Genomic DNA, 19,636 nt, shown 5'->3' with positions numbered 1-19,636 from the left:
TTGGGAAATATCTTTTTCCCCAGTCTTCTATGATTAGACAGAACACAGAGAATTGGAAATAACGTTCTTTCCTTCAAGAACTACTTTACTAAAATAAACTATCTCTGAGCCACTCATTGAGTCAGCCTTGTGCCTGATGAATGCGGATTCTAAATAAGGATTAGAGTCCTACTGGTCCATCCTGGTTGAATACCAGCATAACCTACCCACATACCCCCTATCTCTCTCTCTCTCTCTCACACACACACACACACACACACACTCTCTCTGCCAATCTTCCATTCCACAACCCTCCCTCCCATTGTGGTTCCAGTAGAGAGAATTTAAATAGCTGTGGTTTAATCAGATCTTGTAAATTAATTATGACATTATCAGGCTCCAATATTTCTGCCATTGTTTTTGATGTACATTCACCCAGGCTTATTAAAGAAATTGGAGAAAACTAGTTAATTTAAGTGTTCTTTGTCATTCTGACTTGATTGGAATTATTGTAGTTTGTTTACACTAGGGATAGAACTAAGGCGCTATTGTATTATGTGATTGAAAGCAAATAGAGGCTTGTAGTGTTGCTGGAAAGCCAAATACAAAATTTAAATCAGAGTAAACAAAATTACTCATTTATTGGTAAACATTCTTAACTGTTTTTCTTGAGCTATTTTTGAACTTCAGTGAAATAAGCCTTTCTGAAAATTGGGATACCTGGAAAAAAAATCCAATTTATTGAAACCGTGTGTGCGTGAGTGTGTGTGTGTGTGTGTGTGTGCTTGAGATAACTTCAAAGATTATTTTTATTAGATAATATGGATATATTTATATTAATGTAAATCTCATTATTTTAGATGACTTAAAGTAATATGTGCTTAAATTAAATATAATTTTAGGACAGATGAATAGCCCAAATTTGTTTTTTTGTATGGTGGGAGGGGCAGAATCTGAATTGAAAAGGGAGAGATTGGAATCTTTGGACACCAGATTATCATACCAGGCAGAAAATAAATGAAAATCATCTCAATATCTTTATTATTCAGATTACATGGACATATCTAGGAGAATGGAAGCTCCACGGTATGCTCAATAATGATTTGCTATTAAGCAGTTTGATTTTTAAAGAATCGGTCAGTTTCTGGAAGAAGTGGTACCATTTTGAAGTTGACATCCACGCCCCCCCTACCCCAATCCGATTAGGATTTACTTCCTTCAGTGGAGTCCTCAATCTCAGAAAGTTGTCATTCCATCCCATGTGCCCAAATCCACTTGACTCACGATGTCAAGTCCAGCGCCATTACAGAGACACATGATGCTAGCGTAAGAAATGCTAGTAAAGTCTACCATGAGTACAAATGGCTCTTTTTGGCCTCTTGAATCCAAAAGAGAAAGAAGTCTGCAGTTTTACTCCTGGATGGGGACTCATCAGTAATGAGGGAAAACAATTTTTATGTGAAAATAGAATGTATACGTGATAAAGGCCTGCCTAATTTCTCTAGTAATACAATTTGATTTTCTGATTAGCTGTCTTATTCTGTGATTCTTGTAATTTTGTCAGGTCAATTAACTGGAGTTCAGTGCTAGAGAGAAAGGACGTGTGGGCACTGCTGGCTTCATTAGATGTCAGCAGCTTAGGTGCATTTTGTAATAGAATCTGTGTGGGATAATTTAGCCGATACTGTTAATGTCATAGCATCCAGAACTTTAAAAAAAAAAGATTTATGAAGCAGGTCAAATTGGACAAACAAAGTGAAGTGCTAACAGAAGGAAGAGAAAGTGATCTACACAACATATATTCTAGGCAGTAAATGCAGATCGATGAATTATTCAGCAAGTAATCAATGGCCACGCTGTGTGCCTAGCAGTGGCACCGGTTGCCCAGGATTAGAATATAGCACATTTCCCCATAAACAGGGTGTATAAGTTTGTACAGAGTACTGAAATAAATGTTATCTTTTATAATAAATTATTCACAGTTTCTTTCCCTTCCACTGGAGGATTTTTGGAGGGCAGAGGTTTATCTCTCTCTTTCTATCTCTAACACCAAACATGGTCCCGGTATAGTAGGTATGCAGATATGTTTATGTAATGAATACCTGAAGATTAACTTTCCAAGGGTGTGTGCATGCAAGTGACTGTGGGAGTTGCAGAAACAAGTTAGAATATGTTCGCAGGAGCCCCCATTCCAAGTAATGTCGCACTAGAATCATACCCTGGCCACAAGAAACGACGTGACAAAGTGGGACTCTACTTAATGACTGACCAGATAAAGAGGATTCAAGGTAGTTCTATATTCTGGGTCTGAAGAATTGTTACCCAAACCCAGGAAGTCAAGGGAAACAGCAATTTTGTTGTGAAAAGTTCTAAGTTTGGGTTTTGGAGGATGAGGGAGCTATTATCAGGTTGAAGTATCCAGTGGGCAGTTCTAGATTTATGACTAAAGTTGGGAGAGATGTCAGGGAGGGAAATGAATGGTTGTGGAGTATTCGGTGTTGAGATTATAATTGAAACCATGAAAGTGTATAGTTTTTCTCAGTATAGTTTCAGTTTCTGGTGCTATTCGAACAGAGGGTTATCTAAACATTTCGGCTGCACAGGAGATTGAAACGCTATATCTGAAGATGAAATAGATGATGGTGAAAATTCTCTCAAGTTCTGAGATTTTCTAGACCTTCTCCTTTAGTTAGGGAAACAAGACACACACATGGGGAAAGCGAATGTGAACAAGATTGTGTCCTATATGGCCATAATAGGCACCAGCATCATAAATTGCTAGCCGGGACAGCTCACCCAGCAGAAATTGGTACCACGAGGTGTCAGTTTATGGTGTGATTCAAACCAAAAGTGGATTTGGAGTTTGAAGAAGACATGATCCTTTGTGTTCTGGCATGATCATTCAACATTTCATGTACACTTTACTTCTCATTTGGATAAACATGATCTGTCTACACTGATTGATGGTGTAACCTGTCCCCCCATGTCAGCTCACTCATGTCATCTATTTTTCTGTTTTTGCAGAAGATAGATGAAGAGAACGAGGCAAACTTGCTAGCAGTCCTCACAGAGACACTGGACAGTCTCCCTGTGGATGAAGACGGATTGCCCTCATTTGATGCGCTGACAGATGGAGATGTGACCACCGAGAATGAGGCTAGTCCTTCCTCCATGCCTGACGGCACCCCTCCGCCTCAGGAGGCAGAAGAGCCGTCTCTAGTAAGAACCCTTCCTACTGTTTAACAGGAATTGGAGTTGCCTCTGGCTACCCGCTGCATGGGTATGATGTAGTAACAATAAGGTCTGGATTTTTAATTTAGATTGATGCCAAAAACCATTCCCGAACGGATTCGGAGTTGTGAATTCTGTGATTCTGTGTTTAAAAATGTTGGTAATAACAGTTTTCATGTGGTCTTACTACAGTTTGTTTTAACTGTCTTTTGCTATGTTTGTTGTGTGTGTATTTTTATTTCTTAGCATTATTTATGTTCGAGGTAGAAACTTAGAAAACATAGACAACCCAAAAAGGACAGATGAAAAATTCACCTGTAAAATCAAATCATCTCTGATATAAAAAAAGACTGAAATATCCTCTTGTTTTAAGATACATTGTTATGTTTATGAATTTGAAATATACGCATAATTGTTTGTATCATGTATTATTTTATTGTTTGGAGATGTCCTAGTTCATTAAGAGATTTCTTATGGCTGGATATTTAGTCTTCTTCCTATTTTTTCACCATCATAAATTATATAGCAATCGACACATTTATAGTTTTATTCTTATGCCTATGATTCTAGGAATAAAAGGTAGATCCAGGGATATGTAATATTTTAAGGTTTTAGATCCATAATTCTTGTGAAGATTGAAAAATAATAGCACATTTGCAACCCAAGTTCCCTAAATTTATGGGAGGCATTGAAGAGTGAATTTGTTGGCAATGAAGAGTAAATTTTCTTTCGATGCAGTGCTTGACCAGAATTTTATTAGTTCTAAGACACAGTTTACCTTCTCATCTATGGTAGCCATTTGTCATTTGCCATAAATCTGATGTGAGAACATACTATGTAAATTATGGAATGCTATCTTCCAAACTTTAATAATGCTCCTTGGCATGCCATTTAGGGGTTGTTTCTCTCCGATATCTAAGTTTTTTAAATGTTAAAAAACATTCCATGTAAACACACGGAGAGTCTACTTGTACTGCTGTTCATTCAGAGATTTCTGGTTTAGAAGAAACTCCCTCATAAGTAACTGCTACCCTCCTCCCAACCCTCCACCATTTCTCCATTTGCCTTGCCCTTGCTGGCTGGTACTTTGATGTCTTTACATTGATACAAGAGGATTTTCATCCAGATAATTGGTTCGACTGGGAAGGGTTGTTGACTCCGCCTCATACTGCCTGTCTGAGTAGGGACAGCCTAGAAGGCCGGCGAGTTAAATGAAGAAAGAGCAAAGAAAGAGTCAAGAAAGAGTAAATGCTTCGCAGGAGCCAGAATCACATCTCCTGACTCTGCCCACTTACATGTCTGTGTCAGTGATAGCCACTCTTTCACCATAAATATACTTTGAATAAGTAAAGTTAAACTGGACTGTGAAAGTATCATTCAAAGCATTACAAAGTTTTATTTATTTTCACTTAATTCATTTGGATTACTGAGGGGAAAATTTCCTATATTCTGTCCCCAACCCCCAATTCCTCATTTAGCGGGGCAACTTTTCTCACCTAATAGGTATTTGGAAATCCTTTCAGGAGGATCCTTTTACCTTATTTTATCCCCAAAAAAGAAAAGCAAAAAAAAAAAAAAAAAAATCAAGGTAGACAATATTAAGTGTCAGTGTAGGGAAAGGAAATACTTTCACAGTTGGTAGTATATGCCAAATTTTTTTCTTACTTTTTAAGAATGCATTTCCTTTAGCGCTATTGTGCCTTGATGTGACTATAATTAGAGAGTGAGAGAATTAATTTTTATAATTAATTAATTTTCAGTTTAAAATTTCAGTAACGTATTCTAATGCTTACAAGATGCGTAACTTCTCTTGCTTTTCCTTCTCTGATACGTTTCTAGCTTAAGAAGCTCTTACTGGCACCAGCCAACACTCAGCTAAGCTATAATGAATGCAGTGGTCTCAGTACCCAGAACCATGCAAACCATAATCACAGGATCAGAGCAAACCCTGCAGTTGTTAAGGTACAATGCAAACTTTTTAATATAGGAGGGAAAGTAACAAAGGATTTTGCTTGAAGCAGTAAAACAAAGGATAGGTTTATTTCTATGTATTCAGCTGGGATCCTGCAGTTGCTTTATAATGTGAAACAATATGAAATGGGTTTCCAAAAGCAGGGCTCCAGCTACTTTAAACTAGAAAGAGTTCATTTATGCTTTGTCTTTGGATGATTGGAATGGAAGTTCCACCGTCTGTTACTCCTTGCCCGTTTTATTAATACACGCAGCAATGTGGGTTGCAATAAAATTTGCTGATCGGCTGGTATTATCTAGGAGTGACTTTAAGATGCAGGATTGCCATTTTGCCAGCTGTCTAACCTGAGAAAGATTGCTCTGGAATCACCACAAAAGATCTATCTCTGCCATTAATTGGATGGAATGCTGGCAATGACATAATTCGGTTAGCGGGCTGTATTAAACAATGTTTGTCTTGCCATTCACTGTGAGTGAAAACGGAGCGTTAAGGGGTACTTAAGAGAATTGTGAATACGGGGCTCCAGCAATCAGTGGCAAATTAAGGTTTAAACCAGCTTATTTTTTTTTATTCACAGTAAAGGCGCTATAGGGTCTTGTTAGTTACATGTTGCTGAGTAGGAACATTGAAATGTAGGAGAAATGAAATAAAAAGCTGCATAAATGTCATTTAGGAATTTTAAATGTAATTTTCTTTCCTTGTTCTGCAAACAATTATTCACAGCTCATAGATCTAGTACACTTAGACTGAACACTTCATTGAAAATCTCATCTCTTCAGAAAACCTATATCCATTCTGATAAGGTTCAGTTCACTAATTTTAGCTTTCTTTATGCCTTGTTTTTAAGACCGAGAATTCATGGAGCAATAAAGCGAAAAGCATTTGTCAACAGCAAAAGCCACAAAGACGTCCCTGCTCAGAACTTCTCAAGTATCTGACCACAAATGATGACCCTCCTCACAGCAAACCCACGGAGAACAGGAACAGTAGCAGAGACAAATGCACCTCCAAAAAGAAGTCCCACACACAATCGCAGTCTCAACATTTACAAGGTAGGCTGGGGACCAAAGCACAGGCTGTAGGCGAGGGCGCTGAAGGCGAAGCAAGCATGCACCGGGCTGGGGATGCCCAAACTGAATTCAGCACTTTCTTATAGACTTATTTAAAAAAAAAAAAAAAAAAAAAAAATCCTTCCTTGGACACAGGTTGAACATGACCTATTCGGCTGATATGCAGCCTAATTCACAATCACCAAAAAGCACCTGAAATGTGAGCTAGGTGGGGAGGGGGTGATGAAAGATTTATGTGAAATCTAAATTGCCAAGATAATTGAAATTCGGAGCAGGCTGGGCTAGCCAATATTAAAAAGCTTTTCTTTTTTCCTTTCTAGTAATGGAAAAAATGAGGTATTGTTGATTTGCTGTATATAACTTAAGAAAGAGTACATGGTATTTGTGCAGGCTTTCCTGATTATTAAGTGCATTCTTTTTTTTTTTCTTTTTCTTTCTTTTTTTTTTTTAAAGACCACATGTTATACTCATAGATTTTATTTTGTAAATAAGGATTTGGAAATCCCTGGAATTTATTTGTATTTGCTTTCTAATACAAAGTATTGCCCAGATCAAACTAAGCATCTGGGTTGGTTTTTATCATCCCCATATATTCTGGAAGGCTGATGCTTCTGAGGCAAGTCAGGGTGATTTTGGGAAAACCTGTCTTGGCAGAGATATAATTTTCTTCCTTCTTGGCTCTTCCCTCAAAACCATCCTGTCTTAGAGGCCCAAAGGAAGCTTGCTGAAAGTTGTTGTTGCTTTAAAATATCCCAGCTTCCACATTAACCCCACCTTTAACTTTGTAGTGGAAGCAGGCATACATATATATATATATATATACATATATATGTATATATATATACATATATATTTTTTTAAGATTTATGTATTTATTTTAGAGACAGTGTGAATGAGAGAGAGTGCAGGAAGGGGGAGGGAGAGGGAGAGTCTGAAGCAGACTCTGCTGAGTTTGGAGCGCAATGCGGGGCTTGGTCTGGCAACCTGGAGATCAGGACCCCAACTGAAACCAGGACTCAGATACTTAACCAACTGTGCCACCCAGGCGCCCCGGAAGCAGGCATATTCTGAAATAGCAATTACAAACACCTACTTCTCTTTTCCCTTTTGTTTCCCTGACTTCCCCTTCCAGCTGCAGAGTGGTAGTCCCTGATCCCTGTTTTGAACCATGATTATTTCATACAGGTATGCTGTTGCTGCTGCTTTTAATAAGTATTTTCTTTCCAGTGTTTTCAGTTTCCCTCTCTCATCCCTACCTCACCATAAACCTTCAGGAACCTTCTTTAAAAGTTTTAAATTAGCTCTCAATTAGGTTTTCCCTTGTGGATATCTCAAAATCACTTGGCCATCCTTTTCTGTCAGATCGGGGAAGATACTTACGGAAATGGGCCACATTTTTTTGTAGCTTGCCTTGCCTTGATTGGCCCCTCACACACAGGCCGTGGACCAGTTTTTCTCAGAGCAGAACCAGCAGTATTATGAGATGTAATGGTGTGGAGAGCCTCAAGTGAAGGAAGGCAGCTGAGCTCACTCTAGTGAGTAGACTAAAAAATTCATGGGGCTACTCTCTACCTTGTCCTAGTGTGTCCCAGTCAGGCATTCATTTCCTGGAGCTGAATTTAAAGTCCTAAGCCAGCTGTAACCCTGTGGTCAGTGAACGCAGACTAGCGGCACAGGTTTTAAACATCTTTTTAATTTTCATATTCTTAAAATTGTATTTGGCACCTTTTAGATTTTGAGAGTTTGGGAGGTTTGGGGTTTGGTTTTGAAATCCACTCACCACTAATATTACTGTAAACGCTTACAAACCATGGTAGTGAGGAGTTAAATTGGCCTGTGGAGGATATATTCTTTAGCTGAGACCTGCTGTATATGGATATTTCAGAAAGTTATATGCCTGTGGCAAAGCATAAAAAGTTTATCCCAGAACAAAGCCTGTTGACAAAAACATACACAAAAAAACAAAACCAAACAATCAAAACCCCCACAAAATTCCCATAGGTATAAAAGGCCAAGAACAAAATAAACATGGCTGGCTGTGAATAACCAACAGGAAATAAGTGCTCAGCTTCAAGATTTATTTGAATTATGATTTAAACTTTAAAAGTAGAAAATATATTAACAGAGACAGTAACCCAGAATCTACTGAGGTTTATCTTTCTTGACATACTGTAATGTTCTCTCACTGAACTGCATGTGTGCTGTCTATGATATTGTGGGGTCAAGTTTTTTCCACTTCCTTAGGATAATGGCCTGACCTTTGACTCATGTTGGTGTCCCCTGTATTCATTGGTTCATTCATTTGCTAATGTATTCATTCATCAAAAAGACCATGATCTGCATGAAAAAGATGCATTCCTGCCCTCAAGGATTTTAGAGGCCCTGGTCTGTTAGTCATTGAAATAGTGTGGATTACACTCCCAGTACACCAAATCAATACTCTTCTAGTGGTAGCTTTTGTGAGCGTGGGCATATTCAGGGATGGCGTTCTTTACTGTGTGTGGTTGTGGGCTGGACCTTCCTATAGCCTTCTCTTCCTGTTTCCTATTGGTCCCATTGAACATGGCCGCTGCCTTATGCTCCCCTTACAGTGCCATTGCCATCACCCATACCCAACTGTCAGAATGTTAGAGAAATTTGTTTGAGCATTTCAGATAGCCTACCCCACACCTTGAAAACTGGAATCCCAGAGACCGATTTTCAATGTACATTTACTGTGTGACATAGTACACAGTTTGTATCTAGTGATACTTGCATATGAAGCCCATATGCATGATCTTAATTATTAGTTGAACGCCGAAAATGTTGGTAAATTTCCTTCATGAGTGTGTTCTTTTGGAAAGGCTCATTATATCAGACATACTAAAAAAATTAATATAAACCAGTTCATTTATCTGCATATATAAAAGCCAATCAGTCAATGTACCTAATTTGTAGAAGACAGCGTGAACTTCATATTTCTGGATGCACATTGGATAGATGATAAACCATTCGATTGTTTAAAAACTAAATCTAAATCGACAAATTAAATATGTAAATACTATTTATCCAAGTAAAGTATGTAATTTCAGTCTAATTTGGACATAAATAATATTTTCACATTTCAAAGGACCTTAATTACTGGGGTTGATTAATTTACTTTAATATCTATTGAATGCAATTTCTTTTGGTAATAGGAAAAAGGAAACATATTCTGGGCTGACTCTGCCAGTAACTAGTTTTATGGCCCTGGAAATATCATTTCACATCTTTAGGTCTAAGGTTTTTCATCCATAAAGTAAGAGTTTATTCTAAAGACCTTTTTAGTTTCAAGTCTATGATTTTCATTATGTAAATGACTACCTCTTGACCTTTTGAAAGTAGTTATGTTAATGAGAAAAAATTGACATAAACCTACATACATATAAATATATCTTTATAGATAAGCATATATATATATATATATATATACATAATATGTGGATGTATATCCCAAGTACGTTTCTCATCATGTTTTCCCCTCCTTCTGTTCAAAATACAAGACTGCCAAGGAGAAGCAATTGAAATTTTGGAGTGAGAAGAAGATTCTTACTCCACCCTTCCTAATTGGGAAATGCCTCCTGTAGGAGGTAAGATTTAGGAAGCATAAAAGGAGTAAATGAGCTCTCTTTGCAAGTCTATAGGTCTCTCAACTGATAAATGCAGTATCTTACTTTAGTTTTCTATAAGATTTGGGGATCTAAACCCCTTTTAAACCATCTGGGTCAATGCCCACAGTTTGTCATAATTTCTCAATTAATTTTCAGTAAATGGAATGGTTATTGCTTGAGCTTTGGCCTCATAGAAATAACCTATTCTCAGGGCTAGATATAAAATTATACATTTCAGGAGAAAAATCAACTGAATATTCATAACGTTCTGTTGTCTTATAGTTATTCTGCTGTTTTCTTGTCTAAACAAACCGTGTACTGTATTCCAAATTAAAATAGAACACATTATTTCTTTCTGATGGTATGATGCAAATTTTGTATCCTTAACAGAGATGCTACATTTTGGGGAAAACTCTGTTTTTGTATGTGTTTTCGAATGATAGTTTACTGATGCAAATGTTGTTTGGAATTTGTTTTAGCATAATGGACTGTTTTCTGACTTTGATCCAATATTCAGGGATTTCCTTACTTTAGTTTTCCAGTTTCCAGTTTCCAACCTGATTATAGTAAGAAAAAAAAGTTTCTAAAAAAAAAAAGAAAAACCCTGAAAAACTCAATATTTCATAATCAGTTTCCTTTTTTTTTTCCTTTAGCCAAACCAACAACTTTATCTCTTCCTTTGACCCCAGAGTCACCAAAGTAAGTATTAAGAAATGTAACCATTTTCAGAAAGGGAAGGGGGTTCTAATACATTTGGCTACAGCAACTCCATTTCAGTTTGTTTTTATAAATGTGCCATATCTTCCAGTGACCCCAAGGGTTCCCCATTTGAGAACAAGACTATTGAACGAACCTTAAGTGTGGAACTCTCTGGAACTGCAGGTAAGGCTTAAGTTTCACTTGGAACTCTGTATATGTGTGTGTGTGTGTGTGTGTGTGTGTGTGTGTGTGTAATATGTATTAAATATTAGTGCATACTCTCCATGTGGTTAATGAAATTAACAAATAGTACGAGCAACAAGCAACATTGGATAAGAAGTTACCTATAAATATTTTCACTTCTTTTTTTCTTTAAAGAGAAGACATTTATTGTGTGTCAGACCTGGGCCCAGGTATATACTAGTATACCAGATGCATACTATTGCTTTAGATCCCTAAATAACTCTGTGTCAGATTAAGACACCAAAACTTGAGCAGGAGGATAAATTAACGTTTATTGGTCTCCTACTCAATAAATGTGCCAGGCATGTAAGTGGTTTTGACTGGTTTCAGAATGACCTCATGAAACCTCATGAAGATAGTGGTAATTTTCTCATTTTTAAGATGAGCGTATACAGTTCAGAAATGTTAAGCAACTTGCTCAGGATCACAGAGCTAGAAAGCAAGGAACAAAGTTTTGAACCCCAGTTTATTCACTATATCCGTGTTTTAATTGGGATATTTTTTCACTGACCATTACACTTAACTACTAGTATAATGTTCTCATATATATGTTACCATTTTTATATCTTTTCAGCAAAGGAGGAAAATGAAAATGTGCCCATTCACCAAAACAAAATGTACTTAGATATTTTTAAACAAGAGTGACTTTCTTCGCCATTTGGACTTCCGGATTCATTTAGTCAGTCTTACTTTATACACTGAAGAGGAAGGACCTTTAAAAGCTTGGAATAACCCCCAAGTAACTTAATAATCCACAGACTTCGTAGGCAGACTGCTAAATTGGGTGTAAATGGTACCTTTGCACTGAATGCTTTAGGTTTAGGGAGAGAACTACACCAGAAAGTGAATCTTAGTCTGAACAAGAAGTTCCTTGGCTCTGGCCATTGTTGATAGGGGTAATGGAATAGTAACTTAAACAAGATGCTTTCAACCAGAGCTATAGTGGCTATGTACACCATGGTCATTGTCACTAAGTTTAATTTCACACTTTGAGTTTGCTAAATTACCACCTTGTGAAAGGTCTACTGCATGATTGCATGATTTGGTCAAGCAGTAGTGTAGTTAATTTCACGGTATTTATATATATATATTGTGTGTGCGTGTGTGTGTCTGTGTGTGTGTATACATATGCATATACATATACCTATGCAAATGTATACGTATCTTTGTATACATACATATATACATATATACTCACTTATAAGCATATACATAACATTTCTTAAATTATAATTAGTTATATGGTTATAAGTAACTTTTATGTATATATATCATATGCAATAGAGGCCTTCTTATCTGACCAATAAGAATGAATATTTTGGTGGGCTTATCTAAAAAATTGATTGAAGTATACAGTTCTGTCATTTTCTTTTGCTTAAGTCATATAAAGAAACATTCAAATATCAAATATTTTTTATATAAGAAACAGAGACCTTTGCCTTGAACTTAAATGTCTTAACTGGCAATTCATTCATCTTTGTGGCACAGACTGTAGTAAGAATGTCTCTTAGATGGTATCCACTGTTCTTTTCTTGCTTTTTAAAGGAAAAGAATTAGAGATACATGTGTCGTAGTCTGAGTGCAAAATCTTTCTAGATTTTATATAAATAAATAATAATCATGATTTCCCATGTTTTCCCAGTGTTTCTGATACCATCTGTCTACAACTAATTTGACAGCGCTTCTTTTAGTGACACACCTTTATTGGTTCTTCTTATAGAAACAATTTTTTGTATGCTTCATTCAATGGCATCCTATTTTATTACTTTACGTAATTCTAGTTACCACTATAATAGACGTCAACTGGTTTGGGAAATACTACTGTGGCTCACGACAACAACTCAGTTGAAAGGAATCTATTTACTATGAGTGTTCGGAATGTTGTATTAGTCAGTTACTTTGTTTCAGAAGGGATGGAAAAAGCTTCCACTTTATACACCCACACCAAAGCGTCTATTAAAAGGTTTTTATTATTCTCTTACTATAAATAATTTAAGCTTACTATAAAAATGTCAAAAATATAAAGTAGTGGGAAAATATTTGTAAGTTTTTAAAGATTTATTTATTTATTTGAGAGAAAGAGAGAGAGAGAGAGTGAGAGAGAGAGAGGAAGCATAGCAGGGGGAAGGGCAGAGGGAGAGGGAGAGGGAAACAATCTCAAGCGGACTCCCGGCTTAACACAGTGCCTAATGGGAGGCCTAGATCGCACAACTCTGAGATCAGGACCTGAGCAAAAATCAAGACCTGTGCTTCAGCACAGGCTTGTGCTCAACTGATTGAGCTAACCGAAGCATGCATATTCACAATTCTAAGATGCAAAGTTACCAATGCATTTTTTTCCTATGGATAATTAGATACATTGTATTTCTACTATAATCATTTTGTGTATATAATCCTGCATCCTGATTTTTCAGTTAACATTTTAATGAGAAATTTTTAGAGTATCACAGACCCTTTATTATCATGCTTTTAGTGTGTCATAATAACATTAGTTTCAGTAAGTACATCAAAATTTATTTAATCATACTCCTCTTATAAATTTAGGCTATTTTAAAGTGTTACCGTTTTGAAATAGCACTGCATTAGAAATGTTTGCTCATAATTTTTTTACTGAAGTGTAGTGGACAATGTTAAATTAGTTTCTGGTATACAACATAGTAATTCAGCCTTTCTATATATTATGTAGTGTTCACCATGATAAATATACTTACCATCTGTCACCATACAAGTTTATTAAAATATTATTGATTAATTCCCAATGCTGTACTTTTCATCCCCATGACATATTTATAACTGGAAGTTTGTACCTTTTAACCCCCTTTACCAGTTTTGCCCATTCCCCATCCCCCTCCCCTCTGGCAATCACCAGTTTGTTCTCTAAATTTATGAGTCTGTTTCTTAGTTGTTTATTTGTTTTGTTTTATTTTCTTAGATTTCACATAGAAGTGAAATCATATGGGATTTGTCTTTCTCTGTCTGAGATATCATTTAGCATAAGACTCTCTAGATCCATTTGTGCTTTCACAAACAACAAAATTTTATTTGTTTTTATGACTGAGTAATATTCCATTATATATATTATATCTTCTTTACTCATCTATTGCTTTTCTATCTTGGTTTTTATAAATAATGCTGCAATAAACTAGGGGTGCCTGTATCTCTTTTCACTAGTGTTTTCATTTTTGTTGAGAAAAAACCCAACAGAGGAATTACTGGATTATATGGTATTTCTATTTTTAATTTTTTTCAGGAATCTCCATATTGTTTTCCAGAGTGGCTACACTGATTTACATTTCCACTAGCAGCCACATGGTTTCCTTTTTTCCCCACATTCTCATCAATACTGTTGCTTCTTGTATTTTTGATAATAGTCCTTCTGACAGGTATGAGGTGACATCTCATTGTGGTTTTAATATTCCTTTTCCTGATGACTTAGTGATGCTGAGCATCTTTTCATGTGTCTGTTGGCTCTCTGTATCTATTTGGAAAAATATCTATTCAGGTCCTCTGACCATTTTAATCAGATATTTGTGGGTTTTTTGATTGTTTGTTTTGTTGTTGTTATTGTTATTATTGTTCTGTTCATAAATTTATCTTATTTTCTCAAGATAAATTCTTAGTAGTTTTTAATAGTGAATATAAAGATAAAATATCTTGGGGTCTTCTGGTATATGTTGCTTTCCAAAGTAGTGCTTTCATTTATAGCCCTATTAGCATTACATGCCTATACTTGCTTTATTACATCCTTCCTAACATTAGATATCTTTGTTTTTGAAATGTTATATATATGAAATATCATTTTAATTGAATTCCTTCCATTAGTGAGGTTATGGTGTTACAAAAAAAGCACTCCTATTTTCTTTCTGCAAAGGTTTTAACATTTTTCTTATTGATAGATACCTAATTTTAGATAATTTAGTAATGATTCTTAATGTTTAGGAGCCTACACTTTTGAAAGACAAGTAGAGATATAAAGTACATACATTTTTTACATATTTAGAATCCTTGAAAATACATACAGTGGATTTATTTCTGTCAGTGAGCCAGAATTCATCTGACTGGTTTAAATCCTTTCCTCTTGGGGCTTTTAAAGATTATTGGATACAATAGAAATCAATTTACCAACATGTTTTTAATACCTGCTCTTTACTTGCAATAGGATAGGTCTTAGTGGATATACAGCAAATGGAAGACCTAGAGACTGATCCGTGTAAAATATGAAGCATTGTCCTTGGCCTACTAAGTAAATGGTCTTGTGTTTAAGATGTGGGATTATAGTGTGTTGGGGAAATAACACACATTGCACACATAACATGAAGGCAAAATATTATTTATTACCTACAATGTTTTGTTACCTTCTAAGAAAGATGGGCCCAGGGGGTGTTTTCTAGTTTATTGAGTGTGGTGGTTTTAAGTGTGAAGATGCAAATTAGAGAAACTGAGGTAGGGCCAAATTGCCTTTACAAAGTAGAAAGAATTTAGAGCTCTAGGAAAACAAGGGCCTGAGGAGGAACCTGGAGCATGCTGAAGGCGGCTGGGAAGAGAAGTTTGGAACTTGACTGTAGGGTGGTGTAAAGAAGAGGTTTTTTGGATAGAGTTACTGTGTTTTTGAAATGCAATGCAGTATGTAATGGTTGTGATCTCCATCTCCTCAAACAATCTTTAGTATCATTTCTTGCATGGTAGAGATTTCAGGATGTGACAAACACTGATTGCACGTGAGGAGAATTACCAAAGGGAGAAAGAAGTTATCAAGGGGAACTCTGTAACTTTGCTTCAAGTGAAATACAATGATTGCACAGAAGATTGAAAAGAACTATAAAGATGGTTCAAGGACTGAAAGAAGCATTGAGGTGATATCATTAGTGAAGGACCCAGGTGATCCATGGAAAGGGGTGTGGAGCGAACTATGCTCTCCATTGGCTAAACTGACATGGGGAGCCTTAGGGAGAAAACTATTTGTATCAGATTTGAACTGCACAGATGGAAAGGGAAGTTATTGATGGAGCAGAAGCAAGAAGGCAGGAAATCAAAGCAATGTTTGAGTCACACAGTACTTGGCAATGGGCAGTAAAATCAGTAAGGAACTATAAGATGGAGCATTTACTTTTCCACCTTTATCTTTTAATTGCTAAAATGCTTTTCTCTCTCCTTAATCTTTTCTGGGTCTTAGTTTCCTTAATGTTAAAGTCATATTTATAATCCCCAAATCAAATTACTGTCTGACTCGTAGGACTAAAACATAGGTTGAAAAATAAAATTGCCAGTATTCAACCATTTTTTGACATCCAAAAATGGCAATTACATGTGCATTCAACCAGAATTTAAAAACTTTGTAAGCAGTGTAGCTCCAAATGAGAGTAGTCTACTATGATTTTCTAAAAGCAGACAGTATGGCTTAGTGAGGCTGTTCAAAATCTTGGCTCTATCATTGGACAAACCCAAGTTCAGGTTCAGATTCTGGATCTACCTTCTAGCAAGGTGGCCTTTGGTCATTTTAATTAACTTTTGCAAGGCTCAGGATCCTAATGAGCCAAATGAAGATAATAACAGTACCTCTGTCTCCTTGAGTTACTCTGAGGATAACTATAAAACATGAAAAAGGCTGCTTCCAGTGCCAGCATATAGAAGTATTCAATAAATATGATATATTTAATTACGAATTCTGCATTAACTTTATTTGCTGAAGTGATTGTACCTTGTTGCTTCTCTTTTCAACTTTTGATTATCTTCACCTGTTCCCTTTCATTGACACTAATATTGTTTTTAATTTGGCAAGCTCATATATGAAGTTATATATTTTCTTTGTGGCAAAAATTCCTCTAATTCCCCCATAAAGCTGAACATACACTGTTTGGGTATGTGGGTATGGAATTTACCAAATCGAGGTAAAAATATCTCCTCTTTGATACTCTCTCAACAACAGCTCCTTTACATTATTACACATTCTGAGGTTAGGCATTCCCCAGTAAGCATGACCTACATGTTATCTTTTCCATTCCTTGGGCCATTTCATTGTTGAAAAAGCTATATGTTGACATCAGCTCTGTGGTGGACCCTGGGTTCAAAGCATGTCTGTCCAATTAGAGATGATATCTCTTTCCTGAAGCCTGAATTTTGAAGATAGTAGTCAACATCTGTTATATTAAATAGGTTTCATTTCACTTGCCAAGTGTCATTGATTGGTATTGGCTGTGAGGAGCATTGTGTTGAGGAAGATTCCAAGGCCAAATCTATACTCAGTGAAAATGTTATGATCAATTAATGATGTCTGCCATGGGTGCAACCAGGGGGTGGACAGGGGGGAAACAGTCATGTTGTTGATTCGTTGATCCTTGGTCTACAGTCTTAATCCATGTGGTTCTGGCCAAGGAAATGGATCAAGCTGTTGCCCAGGACCTTCTGGTGTCTTCTTTTTCTTTATTCTCACAAATTTTAGTGAAATTTTCCAAACACTTAAGTACAAGTGTAAAGAGTCAACAATATTCCAAGATCTCCAGAATAATCCCTCTGCCCCATCTGCAGAGTCTTTGGGAAACAGGAGGGATGAGACAGGAAGTTTGCTTTATTAGGTATTGCCAGCTGGTCTGACTTTGTGATTGTCCTAAACTAGCTCATTTTGGCTGATTAAAAAAACACTTCTTTTTTACAGGTGTAAAAACCAATTTGATTTCAAAATAGCTGTTAGTAAAACAAGATGAGAGGAGAGAATGCTCTTTTGGCAGAAGGTATTTAAATCTATTGCATATGGAGATTTTCAGAGTGCTAGACTTTTTTTGTTTCTGAAATGGAAATGGCAAAGCAATGTCAGCTCAACTAGATGATGGTTTTAGCCAGCAGACAGACAAGAAAATTGGTTACAGACCAAAGTGGTTGACCCAAAATTTCACATATGTGTATATGTATGTGTAAATGTACATGTAAATTATTTTTAAGGTTCTTACTGTAAAAGTGATAGAAAGCAGCATAGCTATTTTATAACTAATTAGAGAAATGAGCAGAACTAAATAATCAGCAGTTTCATCACTCTAACACACTAGGTCTGAGTGGTGTTGTCTTCCATTGGTATTTTCCTCATGGTTTTGATGAAGATGAATGATTGGGTGCCATTTGTTTTTCATTTTATGTTTTGCCTAGGTTTAAATTGGCAATCATTCAAACTGCACTTTGGTGGATTTGTGCCTAAGAACCCACTCATTAGCCAATCAATTTGTGATTTCTTTTATGTAGACTTTTATATTATTATCCTTTTTGGACTTCCTATTTAAAGATTCATTTTGCTGGACAGAATATTGACTGACAGCATACATTTGCTGTACCCTTTTGGTATATGTGTCTTTTGTATGTGGCCTATCTTTGGGGAAATAAAGCAAAACAAAATATGAGCACTAGTTGGCAGTTTTAAAAGGAATACCCTAGCATGAGAGAACTGGAAAGTGATTTTGACAGGTCATATAATCCATTCCTGAGCCCGAAGAATCTGAGAAAGGGAGACCCCACAAATTTTCTTTACAGCCCATTTCAATGTTTGGCAACTGTTACTGTCAGGGATTTCTTCCATGTTTCAACTATATCTTTCATTTTCTCTTTTTGATCTCTCTTCTTGACCCAACATCTGGAAATATTCCTTTTTTCCTGAGTTACCTTTTCAGGAAATAATAGCATTCAAATTTCTCATAAGCTAAGGATAACAAAGTACTTTCCTCTCCCACATCAACTTGCGGGGAGGGTTGGTGATGGCTGCCTGGCAGGACAGGTTTCCCCTCCCCCCAACTCTGATCCCCACTTCTGCTCCAGCACTGTGGGAAAGCGCATGGGCACCAATTAATATCTTCCATGAGCAAGATATTAAGAATGCTCTGACGCTTTTCTGTAAGGTGAGTTTGTTCCCTAGGAATCAGGGGTGTTACAGGACATGCTAAAAAAGGAGTAAAGGCAGGGGCACCTGTGGTCAGAGCAGCCTGGAGTGATGGCCACCAGAGTCCTGAGCAAGGTGTGAGAGTTTCCACCCTGGGAGGGTTAACACTTCAGTGGCCGGCTTCTCTGCACCTCCAGGAAGTCCTGGGGAAGTTGGGGGCCAGGGAGAGCATGGGAGGAGCCTCTATAACAAAATATTCTCACTAGCGGAGCAGTAAGGATTCATACTTAGTATCAGCCCTTACTGTGAACTCTTGACACCCACTTCAAGTTCTTGAAGCATAAAATATAAGAGTAGGATAAACCACATGCATCTCTGCCCAGTCCTTCTTTTTTGGTGAGTTTTTAAGTGAATTAGAAGCTCATGAATTTTGGAACACTGAAAAGAAATAAAATAAAATAAAATGAAAAAACAAACAAACAAACAAAAAAACAACCCACAAAACTCATCCTCTCATTGGTTTTCCTTAAGAAATATTTCAATTGACATGAGACCTAAGAAAAATCCCGTTGTCAAAGAAACTAAAGCAAATCACAGAGCAATAGATTCTATAAAATGTTATAAACTACTAAAAAAAAACAAAACCTGCTGAATTCATTGGTTGGATTGTGGGGGACACACACACACACACACACACACACACACACATACACACATACATCCCAGAGGAGTCATCATTTATCACAGTCATTCAATTAAACAAACAAACCCAAAAGAGAATTCCTCAAAGAAAATCATTTTGTGGTACCTAATGAAAAACAAAATAAAACTGGTCTCTGACTTTTTTTTTTTTTTAAATAAAAGGGCTGTTGACAAAGATGACTGTGGAGTGTGTAGCACTTCTCCCCGATTTGCTGTGCGGAAGTGCGTAAGTGTGAGTGATGCGGAGGTACTT

At 36.6% G+C, this 19,636-nt stretch overlaps 1 protein-coding gene across 4 annotated transcripts in view; it reads left to right on the top strand.

Moving 5' to 3' along the window:
* The window catches only part of PPARGC1A (PPARG coactivator 1 alpha), a 644,905-nt gene that overhangs the window by 599,433 nt on the left and 25,836 nt on the right, over positions 1–19,636 (top strand). For all 4 annotated transcript variants that reach the window (XM_004762686.3, XM_004762682.3, XM_004762684.2 and 1 more), the window contains 5 exons: positions 3,004–3,198; positions 5,050–5,172; positions 6,030–6,234; positions 10,535–10,580; positions 10,690–10,763. In XM_004762686.3, the coding sequence (XP_004762743.1) occupies positions 3,004–3,198; positions 5,050–5,172; positions 6,030–6,234; positions 10,535–10,580; positions 10,690–10,763 (643 nt within the window). The remainder of the gene's footprint in view (positions 1–3,003; positions 3,199–5,049; positions 5,173–6,029; positions 6,235–10,534; positions 10,581–10,689; positions 10,764–19,636) is intronic.

This window comes from Mustela putorius, unplaced genomic scaffold, assembly GCF_011764305.1.
Source record: "Mustela putorius furo isolate JIRA1106 unplaced genomic scaffold, ASM1176430v1.1 tig00000083_pilon_pilon_pilon, whole genome shotgun sequence".
Classification (NCBI taxonomy): Eukaryota; Metazoa; Chordata; class Mammalia; order Carnivora; family Mustelidae; genus Mustela; species Mustela putorius.
The sequence above is the reverse complement of the archived record's forward strand: the minus strand, read 5'-3'. Positions and strand labels throughout refer to the sequence as shown.